This window comes from Canis lupus, chromosome 17, assembly GCF_048164855.1.
Source record: "Canis lupus baileyi chromosome 17, mCanLup2.hap1, whole genome shotgun sequence".
Lineage (NCBI taxonomy): Eukaryota > Metazoa > Chordata > Mammalia > Carnivora > Canidae > Canis > Canis lupus.
The window spans coordinates 10,064,736-10,079,244 of NC_132854.1; the positions used below are offsets into that span (position 1 = coordinate 10,064,736).

Genomic DNA, 14,509 nt, shown 5'->3' on the forward strand with positions numbered 1-14,509 from the left:
CCATCACCCAAAGCAAACAATTCGAAAAGGCATTAACTAGAGAGAGATTCCTTGTTCTGTTTTGTTTTGAGGAAATGTCTTTGGGGCAATATTTAGTCAACTTATGTTTTTTTTTTTTTTGCATTTTCTACATTTATGATGCTGAAAAATAAGACTCTCCTCAGAAAGTAATGGCTTTAAAAGGAATGTTCATTTCTTCCAAAGAAACGGCTCCTTTTTGTATGAAATTCCGTGTAGGAAATGACAGACTGGTATTTGCTACATGGATGAGCACGGCTTTGTGTTTTCTTCCTATACCTACAACTGAACATGACTTAACCAAGGCCTGCTTGTGGAAAAGGTTAACGATTCAATAGTGGGTCTAATAAATACACACACACACACACACACACACACGTGCACACACAGTCCCAAAGTAGCTGCTTTTTAAAGTAAACAAATTGAAATGAGCACACTAATGTTTTAATGTGACTGGGCATCATCATTCTGTAGAGTTTCTGTGAAAAGTTACTATCCTTATTCCAATGATAATTCCATTATGGAAAACCAACTAAAAAAAAATCTAACCTTTAGGGCTCTGTGTTTGGAGCTACACTCAGAAAGAAGAGATCTAATTCAGACAGGTTCATCATTCTCACTGCTTTGTTATTTGCAGGATACTGCCTTCGAATCAGATAACATTTCTTTTCTCCTCTTCTGCTTCCCCCTGGAAGGTAAATCCATCTCTACCTCCTTTCCTGTTTTCCTTGTTAATCTCCTCCTCCACAATTCCTTCACCCTTTTTGGCTCTCCCAACAGAGCTTGAACCTAAAGCAAGAGTTTCCAGGAGTTGAGAGCCCCTGATGGCCAGACTGGCGCTAGATTCATCTGGAAGTTGGAATGAGAATAAATTTAATAAGAGAACAAACAGGGAACAAAGTGGTTGCTTTAAACTCATTCGACTGCCACCTGACGGCTGTCATTGTATTAGCTTGAAGGCATGTCCTCCTTGGCACAGCACAGTAAACACAGAGTCTCAAACACGGTATTCCTGGAAACCAAGGACAAAAATTGTTGTCTGTGGATAGTGAGCATGTTTCAATTTTCCGCCTTCTTCCTGGCATTACATGGGGTCCCAGCATTCCATCTGATTTTATCTTTGCATTTATGCCTAAAAGCCTCTTTGAGCCTAATGGGGGTTGCCTTTGGGGATAGGTAAAGGAAGAGCCACTGTGTAGGGGCACATCCTATTTCTAAAACCTCCCTCATCACTATGCAGCCATTCACTTTGCTTCACTGTGTCTTCTTCAGAAAGATATTTATGTGCTAATCCGGACACAGGGTAGGTGTCTGAGGGAAAACAGTATAGCTTCACCTGTAGCTGTGCCTAATCTGAAAAGGGGAGGGGGCTGTCTGTTGGGCAAGGAAGCTGCTGTGCTGAAGAAGAGAGTCTGGGCACTCCGTGCCATCTAGTTTCACAAAAGGTAGCTCCGGAACATTACTGAGAATCTGGTGAGCTTCCAGAGCCTTCCTGGTGTTTTCCTAGGCACCAGCCAGGAGGAACATGACAGCCTCCTAGATGAGCCCATATGCACTATGAGAACAGGATTTTAAAGTCTCTTCAAGAATTAATACAAGAATATCAACATCAAGGTATCTGACATTTAATCTATCATATCCTTTCTCAGAGGAAATCTGTTCTGCTTTTCTGGGGGAGTTAAGGGGACAGTGGGTAGGACTGCTTTTCTTCTAGAATTTGCTCCTGTGGCAAATGTTTGATTGAGATGGTAGTTCCTATTCAATCAACTTGAAAATTATAAACATGTTGCAGGCCTAAATTTTTTTAGGTTACACATTTGGTTGGGGAAATGGTGATTTTTAGGCCAAAGAAAATGATGCCAGAACGAACTTTGGGACCCATATACTCCTTTCTTTTTTTATGAAACAAAACATCTAGTTTCTCTTTATGTCCTTCTCCTACCTTCTACCCTCCCCTCCTCCCCACATCCATCTACATACATGATCTGGCCTCTGAAATGCCCCAAACTATGCTTATTGACAGTCCAGATACTTGTGATCACTTTTCTGCAGTTCTGGGGTGTGCTATTTCACATGTAAACTCAACAATTACTCCTTTGTCTTTTTTGGGATCCATTCATTGCCCATTATATCTTGTTGTCTTTTCTTCTTTATATGATTATTCATTACATGTCACTCAGCAATGACGATGCATGCAAGTTGCTGAGGACCTTTCTTCAGCCAATCCTTCCCTAGCATCTCATTTTCTTAGATCCCAAACTTCATGTGGTTAACACTCAAGTCTGAAATCTAGTACAAGCAGAGGACAGCACAGTTTTCATTCCTGCAAAGTGCAGTCTGTAAAAGGTTGTACATGCTGCTGTACAAAGAATGTGTCAGAACAGGGACCCAGGCCAAGCTCCGGCAGAGATACTCACCCTTCCCGGAGCACAATATGCCATCTGCTGATTCACACAAACTCTTGCTTTGTTCTTCCGTCATGTTACACTTCCGTGGGTGCTGGCAGAGCTTCCCGAACCAACCTGTCTCACACACGCAGTGACCACAGGAACATGTGCCATGGCCTGCGAAGCAATCACAGGGTTGGGGGGTGGACAGGGGCAGTGAGAAGGGAAGATGGATAAATATCCAGCTGAATCACGGCTCTTAAGAAATATGTAAACCATAAGCCTTCATTTCCTATCAAGCAAACATGCTTTCCCTTCTACAATTTGGCATATAATTACTTAAGAGGATTTCACAATCGAGTTCCAGATTAATATACTACATTCAAATGTAGCATAGGAGATGGTCTTAGAAATAAAGAAATCTTGCAACAATTTAAAATACAATTTTAGGGGCAGCCCTGGTAGCTTAGCAGTCTAGCGCCACCTTCAGCCCAGGGTGTGATCCTGGAGACCCGGGATCGAATCCCACAGTGGGCTCCCGGCATGGAGCCTGCTTCTCCCTCTTCCTGTGTCTCTGCCTCTCTCTCTCTGTGTCTCTCATGAATAAATAAATAAAATCTTTAAAAACAAAATAAAATACAATTTTATCATCCTTGCTTGATACAAAGTACTTCCATATTTGCATTTTTATCAGCATGAAGTCTTAGGGCGCTTCCTCATTGTACACACCATGACATCCAGACCAGCTTGCAAGGCTAGTCACGTTACCATGGCTTGCTGAATTTATTGATTGCTCTCCTATTGTTTACTAATAAAAAAACCAAAAGGCTAACTTCCATAGGAATGATATCATATTACTTTATCTGTGTACTCCTCCCCTTAATAATAAGAACGGATATAAGTTTAAGTAGATTTATTGTATAGATGTTAAAAACAGCATAAGGCTTAGACTCATATCTGGGACTTCTTTTCCTCCTTTTGTTTTTGCCATTGGAACCTGGTTCTGGGGATGTTTATCTTCTGGTGTATATATGACATTGTATTTATGACAGTTACGCACCAGCATAGAAGTCCATCTAATTGCTTGCCACCAATATCCCATTACACTGTCTCATCTTTCACTTTAATTTCTTATTTTTCAACCAATGCTTTATTCTTTCACCTGTACGTTCATTACCTTACAGCCAGATCTCTCCAAACAGAACAATCAAAAATTGTTTGGTAAAATTTTACTGATTATGATTAGAGAATTTTGCTAGGCACCAGGGGCTACAAAAATCAAGCAGGACAGACATGATAGGTAGTTTTAACTGCCACATAGTTTAAAGGTATACAGTTGGCATTCATGGGCACTTTCTTCTTGAAAAGTCTCTCCTAAGAGGTTTTCAGGACATGGGACCTTCCTCCTTCCAACACTCCTCTTTTGTCTATTTTTCTACTTTTTTTTTTTTGACCCGATGAAGGCAGGTGTTCCCTCATTGTCTATTCTTAATCTTCTTTTATCTCTCTATAATCTCTCTTTTGAAAAATTAATAAATCACAGGCTTTCAGAGAATGGCAATGATCACAGGACTAAATCTCCAGCCTCTAAATTTCTCCTGAAGTCCATTTCCTTGATTGCATACTTTGTATTCTACTAGCATCCAAACTGACACTTCTACACCTGTGTATACAGTTTTCCTTTCCACAGCTTCTCTTCTGTATTGCCCATTTCTTTTAATGGCACAACTATCCTTCCAGTCATCCAGATCAAAATATTTTGAATCACGTGTGAACCTCTCCTACTCCTCTTTGCTAAAGAGTTGCCAGAACCTGTTGAAACTACTTCCAGAATGTCCACCAGTGTCGCCATCATAAACCTTTGAGAGACCTTCTGTCTGGTCTTTTTCCAACATTTGTGCTCAACACTTCCCATAGCATGACTCCACTTACATACAGCCTTGAGCGCTAGCCCCGTGTGGCTCCCTAATGCTTATGGGATGAAGTTCACCTACATAGCCTTGCTTACATTTTAGGTTCCTGAAATACACCCCTGTCCTACTTTTACAACCTCACTCCCTCTCTTCTCTTCTACCCTTTCACATACTTCTTGACTTAAACTGATCTATTCATTGCTCTGTGTACATTTCCCAGGCTTTTCTGACTTTGTGCCTTTGCTAAGATAGAAATCCATTGTCCCTACCCTACACAGCCTGGTCCTGATAATTTTCAAGGCTCAGGGAACGTGACTAACACCTCTGTGAATATTTCTAATATCTCCAAGTGAAATTCATCTTCTCCTCCTTTGAATTTCTATACTACCTTATTTTTCACTTCTATTGTGGAACTTTATCTTGCACTTTGTGGTATCTAGTTACATATCAAATATACCCATTACTTGACTGTGAATTCCTTGAGAGTAGGAATCACTTCTGATTCATCACTGTAGTCTTCCAGAGTGCCAAGCACACTGCCTTAGACATAGTGGATCCTCAAAAAAACACTCATAGATTGAAATCGTTTTTTTTTTAAATAAAATTCTACTCATTTTTTTTTCTCCGCAAATCCTTACAAAGAACCAAAAACTGAATCCAGGGCATGTTTACAGGTCATCTGGTTAATGCATTGTCACTAAAGGACAATGGACAGTTCTTGGATGGCTCTGTTTTATTTTTGTATTTTGGTAGGCTTAAGTTAGAGTCAGTGTCCCCTAAGAGCTACAAACAAAAAAATTGTTATTAAATTGATTGCTGTATCAATTTAATTGATATAGTTATATCAATTATATCTTGATTTCTCCAACAAAACAAAAATTCACTGAGCGTGAGGTTTACTTAAGATGTTAAAACAATTGTCCATCTTTGGAGGCAGATAATCTGGGACACAAAATAGTAAGAAAGAGCTTCTATGCACCAGTGACATAAAGCTCAGGACTTTCCAAGTGTTCATGTTTCTACTGACCCTGGCTAATAAGAATTACCATCAATTTGATATAATTGGAATCATTTAATCTCTATTGCAGAAAAAACCATTCTCCCTTTGGCTTAGGATATCATTGAGAATAACTAAGTGGCTCCTCACAGCAAGTAATGTAATATAAAATTTATATTCAAGGAAATAGGAAATTGTTTTTCATTTATTAGCTCATTCATCACATCCTTTCACAAAATTAAATTGGCATCTAGCCTAGACAATGGTCAAAATGCACTGGTATTTAAATGTTTTGCTTTGCCATTTACATGGCTTTTCTTTACTTAAAAATTTTAAATAGATTTTAATACAATCTTTTTTTAATAAACTTTAATAATATGGGCATCCATTCAAGAGACTATATATTGTGCACCAGGCATCATACTAGCTCTACTCTCAGCCTCTTATAGTCCACAAGGGTAGAAAACAAGGACCAACAAGCACAAAAATGCACTTGAGCTTTGGAAGAACTCAAGAGGGTACTGGTATATTCAACAGTGAGAATACTGCTAACCGGAGTAATCAGAGAAGAGTTCCGTGACGCCCAAGGGATAAGGAGAAGCCAGACAGCCAATGTTCTAGGAAAGCTAATGAAAAGTTCTTGGAATAAGAAAGAGCTTGGCATGATACAGGCAATGAAGAAAAGGTCAATGTGTTCAAAGAAAATTGAGTAAGAGAAAAATGGAATAAATAACAAAGCCAGATAAATATTCAGGAATGAGAACATAGGAAGTTGTTTATTCGTGGTAAGGAGTCTCAATTTTATTCTAAGAGGAATGAAAAATCATAAAAGGGTGTTATGCAAGAGAGTGATACGGTATAATCTACAATTTGCAAATTCAGTTTGGCAGCTGGGTGGGAGAGATTAAGGTGTGTTGGGAGGCCCTGAGCATGGGGAAAACGAGAGAACTGCAGGAGTCCCAGTGGAAGGTGACAGAGATGGTGGCACAAATGATGGAGAGTAGACGGAGATCTGCTTTGGTGGTAGTGCCTATAGGACCCGGTGTTGGAATGGACACGGCGAGTGAGAAATAGTTTTCTAGTTAGAGAAATATTATAAATAATGATGTTATTTGTTAGATATGGAAGCTCCAGGAGGGAGCAATTGAGAGCAGAAAGTCAGCTCTGTTTTGAATCTTGTGTGTCTGAGGTACTCTTAAGACAACCAATTAGATGGGTCACATACGTAGAGGACACAAATCTGGTGCTCACAGGTTAGGGATAGGTTATACATGCTGGAATTTCCAAAAACAGATAACATTTGAAGCATTTGGAAGAGAATGAGCCCACTGAGGGAGAAATTAGTCTTAGGGAGCTCTAATATTTAGGGCTAGGGTAGAGGAGGAGAAGCCAGATAAGTAGGAACATCTAGTAAAGAAGGAAGAAAATGAGACAATTTTCTAAAATGACAAGGGAGGCCTATTCCATAAAGGCAGCCTACTGAGTGGAATGTTCCTGAAAATTGGAGAAAAAAAAAAAAAAAAGACCTTAAGAGTAGTGTCAGCTTTTGCCAGACCAACTCTACTACGCTGTCACTTAAGGCCTGTGAATGAAACACCCGGGGTGGCACAACTATTGGAGTATCAAGCACATATATCATTCAGTAAAAACATGTCTGCTCAGAGACAGAATCCATAGTGATAAGTTATTTTTATATCATAAGTGTGCAACAGATCATTCTAGAATGAACGTTAGAAAGATCCAGCCTAATGAACCATTTGAAGTACGCTAAATTGGCCTTTGCTTGACTTCCCAAGTCTTCACACTGGTGAGTAATTTTCCATCCAATTTTCTCTTCCAGAGCCACTCACTTCTTCAGATACTTACTCCTTGCATCTGGTGTCCCCATCCTTGCTCTTTCTTCCTATTCTCTTCCCTTCTCCCACACCAAAATATTCACCAAGGATGCTCTGGATCTATGTTGCCCAATATAGTAGTCACTGGGCACACATGACTATTTGAATTCATTAAAATTAAATAAAATGTAAAATGCAGTTTCTTAGCTACACTAGACCCATTTCAAGTGCCTGATAGCCACGTGTGGCCAGTGGCTCCTGTGTTGAATGATGCAGATCCAGAACACTCCAATTATCTTTGATAAATTCTACTGGACAGTGCTGCTCTAGACAAACACCTTTGCCAGTGAAATTCATGGACTCTCAGACACATCTCCTTAAAATACTGAAATGATGTTTCTTAAATAGGAAACTGACCCATGAGTAAATCTAATTGTATCAGATACTACATATCACCTGCCCAATATTCTTTTCCCCTTGTTAATATTAGGAGGGCACTCATTTTTTTCAGGGAGGTGATAATATACACATCTGAAAATGTTGGATTACCCAGGCTCCTTTTGACCTAGACATAGCAGCTCTAATAAATGAGATATAAGAGAAAATCTTGGGTGAGGTTTCCAGGAAAGCTACTGTCTTCCCCCCAAAATGAGACAGTTCAGCCATGATGTGCCCTTTGCTCTTTTCCCTTTTCTCTCTTCTTTTGTCTTCTCTAGAAGATAGACACACTGACTATAAAAATCACCCTGGACACACTGATGGCTCTCAGGTAGTCACCTCACCATCCACCCCTGGAGTGACAACCTGCAGATTCTGTAAATTACCTCCAGTCCTGACTGGTACACTTATGAACTCAGAAAAAGAGGTCTGTGACTTAAGATGTAATCTGGAGACAATCCCCCTGCTATCCAAGCTAAGAAAGGCTGGGCTTGAGTCAGTGGTTGGGGGCCTTTGTCAATATGAACAATCCAGCAGCACCTGGATTGTTCTCCTTCAATTTGCAGCTATGAACTAAAGAACTCCCTGAAGAAATGTGAACTGATTGTGTAATTAAGAGGTGGCTCTACATTATCCCTTCTTGTTTCTTCAATTGGACTCGTGGGCAGCAGCTAATCCAGGAACACAGAGGAAAGAAGAAAAGCAATAAGCAGTCCATTTCTTATTTCTATCCTGGGTAAATGGAATAAAGGAGGGATGTCTCTGATTAAGTTTATATTAAACTAAAACAATTAAATACACATGAGCCAACATGTGGATATATTTTCTTTATGAAATCTTAAAATCATATACCACTAAAAATTGAGTAGTTCTTAGGGATTTTCACTCTGGACAGAACATGTTTTTCCAGTAGTGACTTATTCGATTAAAAAAATTCATGCACTTACAGATCACGTACAATTTTTATTGTTAATATAGATGTTTTGAGAAGGTCCACATGTGGTCTACAATCATTGAACATGACTCACCAATAATTTAATTAAAGTTAGAATGGTCTTACTTCATACCGTTTTCCTGTTTGCCAGTCATTTTCATGACTCTCATTTTCAGGTTGTAATTTTAGTGTAATCAAAACTGAACTGCTTAGAATTATGTAATTATTTACATTCACCTTCAGGTACAATTGCTAATTTACCCCCAGCGTACCAGAACTGGTTTAATCATCTTCAACATTACGGTGAGGAGGGGATAAACAGTGTTAGTTATTATTTCTCATGTGCCTACTGATAAGTAAGTTTATGGATGTTTGGTCTTACTTATTCTTTGTCTGCTAAAACACTCTGGCAGTTCCTGGTTTGCTCTCTGACCACACGCTGGCTGCATAGGGTTCCAGGTCATCTCTCCAGGTGAAAGACCACACAAACCATGGCTAAGTGTCTCGGTGGTGAACTGAGGAAATGATCTAATTAGTGACTCTCAGTTTGTTCACCTCTGAAGCCAGATTGGAGGGATGATGTTAATGTGTCCCACACACTCATAGTAGTTAAGATTTGTTAACCCCTGGCTGCCAGGTGAGGAGGAGACTAAATGCTTTGTAGGAAGAGCTGCCACTGCTCTGAGGCACAGAATTGTGGATTCATATGATGTTAACTTCCTTCCAAAAACTCCGCAGCTAATGCTTTAAGATATCCAAGACAGATGCATTGTGTTGTCCTGTTCTGAAGATGGACACTTCAATCTTTTGCTTCTCATTACATGCACAGGGCATGCATGGATACCCACTTGGCTGGCAGTACCATACACGTTTCATTCCTTATGCCTCCTTCTCACCGCAAAGAAAATTGGTGGGCATTATGATCCTTACTGCACAGATGGGTGTACCAGGGCAGAGAGACCAAATAACCTGTGCAAGTGACTGCAACTAGTAGGAAATGGAGCCAGAATCCAAATCCTGGTTCACATTCATTTTGCTGTGTGGCACTGCTCACTTAGCTTACAAGGAAAATATAACTTCTATTCACTTAAATCGTCTCTGAAAGAATGCAGCAGAGTGCACACACACACATAAAATGTGGACTTTCCCTAGACAAAATAGCAAAATACCCACAGAAGATTCATAAACCAAGATTTTTTTTAAAAAGTTCAGTCCCTCAAAATATGTAGGAAGAAATATAATAAAAAATCACCAGATATTATTTTCAAATGATGGATTTATGAGGGATTTTCATTTTGTCCTTTTTATGTTTCAGTTGTTTTAAATGTTAAAAATTTAAAAAGCAATGTAAAATATAATGTCCAAATATCTATAGGTGAGCAAAATAAAATAAGTGCAATAGTGTTTATCATAAATGATAAATGAGTAGTTTGAAAAAAATCCTTCCCAAGGATGTATTCAAAGGCAGCTGAGAAAGATCTCTGATGGAAGAAAATGAACAAATACATTCCTTCAACATATCAAATATTTTTTCATCTCCGTGCCTTTGCTTAGCTCTTCCAGATGCAAAGTGTTCATCACACCTAAGCTCCACACATCTATATATTAGCTGTTCAAAGTCCAGGTCAAATGTTCATTCCCACTTGAAGAATTCTCTGATTCCAAACTGGGATCTTTGCTTCTCTCTCTCTCTCTCTCTCTCTCTCTCTCTTTCTCTTTCTCTGTTCCTCCATCCCCATATTTGTGGCTCTCTTAATTTCAAATTTATTCAAAGAAAAAAAAAAAACTTCTCAAGATCAATCCTTAACCTAAGTTTGAGAATACAATGAGAGAGAGAGAGAGAGAGACTTTTATTGTATCCACAATAAGTGTACAGATCTGAAGAAAAGAGATAAGAACACTCAGAGTAAATGGCACGATGTTATGATGAAGGTATTGCAGTATGGAGGAAGTACAGAATAATTTCAGAAAGGCTCCCTAAAAGAGATAATTTGGAAGACTAATAGAATAGAAAAATAATGAATTATTCAAGGAGAAGTGAAGATAAGGAATACAGTGACAGGTAAAAATGACAAAGTCATAACACATCCAAATTTCTCCACTCCATGGCCCTCTATGAAGAAATGATTTTTTAAAAAGATGGAGACAATTGATGCCAGCCACAAAGCAGGGTCTCCTACATCCAATTACTCAAATCGGAAACTTGGGACTCATCCTTTAACCCACTCCACCCTTCACTTACCTCTTAATCATGGATTTCTGTAAATGCTGCTCTTACTCCTTGGGCAGTGGAGACCCTGCTAATAAGCCTTTGGGCTGACACTTGGAACTAATCTTCCTGGAAGAAAAGGAGGCTGGAACCACATTCTGGCAACAGGATGGTACCAGGCTTTCCTTTCCATGTGAATCCTTGCAGCAATTCATGAGGATAACAGCTCAATATAGTGGTATGGGGAAGATCTCTTGCAATAACACAGCCCAGATGGCGGGAGATCCATACTGCACAGATGTTGAGGCTTCCCTGGCTTACAGGAAGCCTTATGCCCCAGAGGAGCCAAAATCTCTCCTAATGATTCCTTAAAAATATCCAAGAAACCCCACCAGGGCATGGCATTCCCATCACACATTCATAATTCAGTCATAATCCCTCCCAATTTAGTTGAAGTGTAATGATCACAGATCACTATTACCGTGAGCAATGCTGTCTGGTAACGCTGGTGTATACCATCTTCATCTGTTCCCAGGGAACTGGAGCTGGGAGTTTAACAGAGGTTCAGAGTCTCCGACAGCAAGGTAAGGGTTTTGTTAGCCTGTTGTCCATGTTGTTGGTAATACTATTACTAGCACATCCAAGTTTTTCCAACTGTACTGTCTTCTATCTTACTGAACCACCTTTACCTCTCACCAGGACTCCTTTCCAGACATCCATATTCACCCACCAGCTTTACCAACAAACTCCTCCCAGCAATGCCTACTTCACCCTGCAATCAGACGTAATTTGTCACCACAGGGATCATATTATTGCCTCATGTAAACCCCTTCTATGGGTTCCTATCATTCTTTGAGGAAAACCTCAAATCATTAACGTGGGTTTGAAAACATGTCACATCCTTCTCTCATTTGCTCTTCAATCTCCAACCAGCCAGAGTTTCTAGTTCTCAAATGTTCCTGGAACATGTCACTCTCATCTTCCCACAGATGCCTCGCACACACTGTTCTCTGTGACGGCTGTGTCAAATCCACCACTGCACCTGGGTGAGTTCTATGCATCCTATTGTCACCAAGTATGGTCATGTTCAGCTGATTAATACATGCAAAGCACATATTATGCATCATGTAATGTTACCCAGATATGGAGGCATTAGAGTCTAGGTTAAATTCTCCAATTATGTATGTTCCCATTGAACTAGTGGGTCTCCTTTCAGCACACCCAGCTCATTGGCATTCCTTTGTCAATGTCTGCTCTTCAAGTGTAATTATAAGCTCCAGCAGATTCACCACTGAATCTCCATTGCTGGCAAAGATTGGAGGTCCAATAAATATTTGCTGAATTAATGAAGAAATAAATGATAACTTCAGTTTCAACCAAGCAGAAGTTGGAAAAATTTCCATATGAAAATAGTTAATTAGAATTTGAAAAGAAGAGGCTGATAAGGAGAATGGAGCTAAGAAATCATCTTGAGAGACTGATCTTGACAATGACTGTGGGAGCGGCTGAGATGGAAGGAGGGCCACAAACACGAGAGAGACATCCAAAAGCCATTTCAAGAGAAATACTAAGATTTACTTGTAGGCTCTGGGAGAGGAACAAGGAAAAGAAACGAAGTGGTTGTAAGAGAAGTGGGAGAAGAAAACAGGTGGACAGGTGTTTCTGAGGCCCAGAGGGGAGACCATTTCATGGGGGGTTGAGAATAATTACAACTCCTATGTTTTAATGTGGTCATCCAGGATGACAACTGAAAATCTCCCAGGATTTGGGAAACTAGGATTTATCAATAACCTCAGAGAGAATCAGTTATGTGGAACGGCTGGAGGTAGAGCTAATTTCCATGGGCTTAGCACTGAACCAAGAGGAATACTATAATAAGCATAGAGGCTGGAGAGAATGGCATCAAGAAGAAAAATATTTAAGGGTATGTGTGTGCCTGAAAGGCAGAGTAGAGCTTTACATGCAATAAGTATGCAATGAGTATTTGGTGATTTAATTATGTGCTATATACATGACAAGGTATTACTAAGAAGAGGGATTTTCTAATGATCATGGATATTTTTAGATACACTGAGAAATACAGAAATTTGGCAATGCACACTGTGCCTGGAGGAACCCCACTGGCCAGTGTCTTCTTAATTGTGCTCTCCCATGCTTGGGGGAATCTACAAGAAGCTCCCCCACAGAAGGTGCAATGCTGATTAAGAGCCACTCAAAGTACTTTTGATATGTGCGGCTGCCACTGTGATTTGGTAGCTCACTGTCAAGTGTGAGGAGAAAGAACTGCCTTATGCAAAAAGTAAACAGGAGAAAACACTCATTCCATCTAGAACTGAACACCAGAGAGTCAAAGTTCTGAATAATAAGCTTTTGTTACAAAAGGAACTAGCAAACATGGAACCCTGTTATATATCCCACAGGATTTACAATAGTCCACAGAATAAAATTCTGCCTGAGTTTGTCGTGTCTGTCATTCTCTTTATATGTATATAATACCAGTAACAATAATATCTAAAGTGTGTATGTCTTCTGTATGTGACACTTTTATGCTGGGTATTTTATATGCATTAACTCATCTAATCTTATAGTAACCCTATAAGACAGGTATATTATGATCATCATTTTATAGATGAGAAATGGAGGTTATGTAAACTGTCTCAAATAATGTCAGAAAGTGGCAAAGCCGCAGTTAGGGGAAAAAAGAAAACCCTCCCAACTGTAGTCTTAACTACTGTGCTATATGTATTTCTAAATATTAAAGTACATTTACATAAAGGTTCATGAGAAGCACAGGTACTTGTGATCTCTTCATCAATTGGTTTAGTATGCTGTATACTTTAGTACGAACGTTACTATAAATCCAAACATGTTAATTGATGGCATGTCTCTTGTATTTTCTTTCCAGAGAACAGCTGAGACATAGATGAAATTCAAGACTATAATAAGCAAGGCTCGAGTAATTCCTTCCTTACAGCAGAGATCAGAAAATAAAGACATTACAATTACAGTCCTCTATTAGCTGTCCTAAAGAAATAACACTTTGAGACCAAGTGCGAAGCTACGGTGGGAGGTAATGTTCCCAGTGGGAACATGAATTACAGCTGATTCTCATTATTTGCAAATTCTGTATTTGAGAATTTGCTTACTCACTAAAATGTATTTGTATCCCTGAAATCAATACTCATTAAAGTTTTCCAGGTCATTGGGGCACACAGGCAGGATGGTTCCCACTCCCAGCTAAGGTCACAGAAGATCACACTCTGCCTCTTGTTTCAGCTCTTACACTGTAAACAAGTGTCCTTTCTGCAGTACACATAGTGCCATGGCTTTTCACATTTTTTGCTTTTTGTTGATGATTTTGATTTTTAAGATGGCCCCTAAGTATAGTGTTGAAGCACTGTCTTGTGCACCCAAGTGCAAAAAGGCTGTAACACGCCTTACAGGGAAATCATCTGCTACACAATCTCCATTCAGGTATGAGTTATGGAGCTGTCGGCCATGAGTTCAATATTAACAGACCAACCATATATTACACAAGGTGTCTTTAAACAGAAACATATATAATACAAGGGTATGTATTGATCTTAGATGAAAATCCTCTGACTAGAGGTAGGAATGTGGCCCCATATTTCTCTTAGGAAAAACGATTCAGTATTCGCTAATTCAGTGTTCACAGCAGCTTTATAGGCTGTAGTTACCATGAATAAGAACAGACAGTGTCTTGTTAAGGAATAGTGAACACAGTGTGTGTATGTGGACTCTTAGTTATATGTAGCTT

The 14,509-nt window shown here is 39.4% G+C and overlaps 1 protein-coding gene across 1 annotated transcript in view; it reads right to left on the reverse strand.

Moving 5' to 3' along the window:
* Positions 1–14,509, reverse strand: part of ITGBL1 (integrin subunit beta like 1) — a 212,207-nt gene that overhangs the window by 7,694 nt on the left and 190,004 nt on the right. Inside the window, exon 9 of the mRNA XM_072782451.1 lies at positions 2,436–2,582. Coding sequence (XP_072638552.1) covers positions 2,436–2,582 — 147 coding nt within the window. The remainder of the gene's footprint in view (positions 1–2,435; positions 2,583–14,509) is intronic.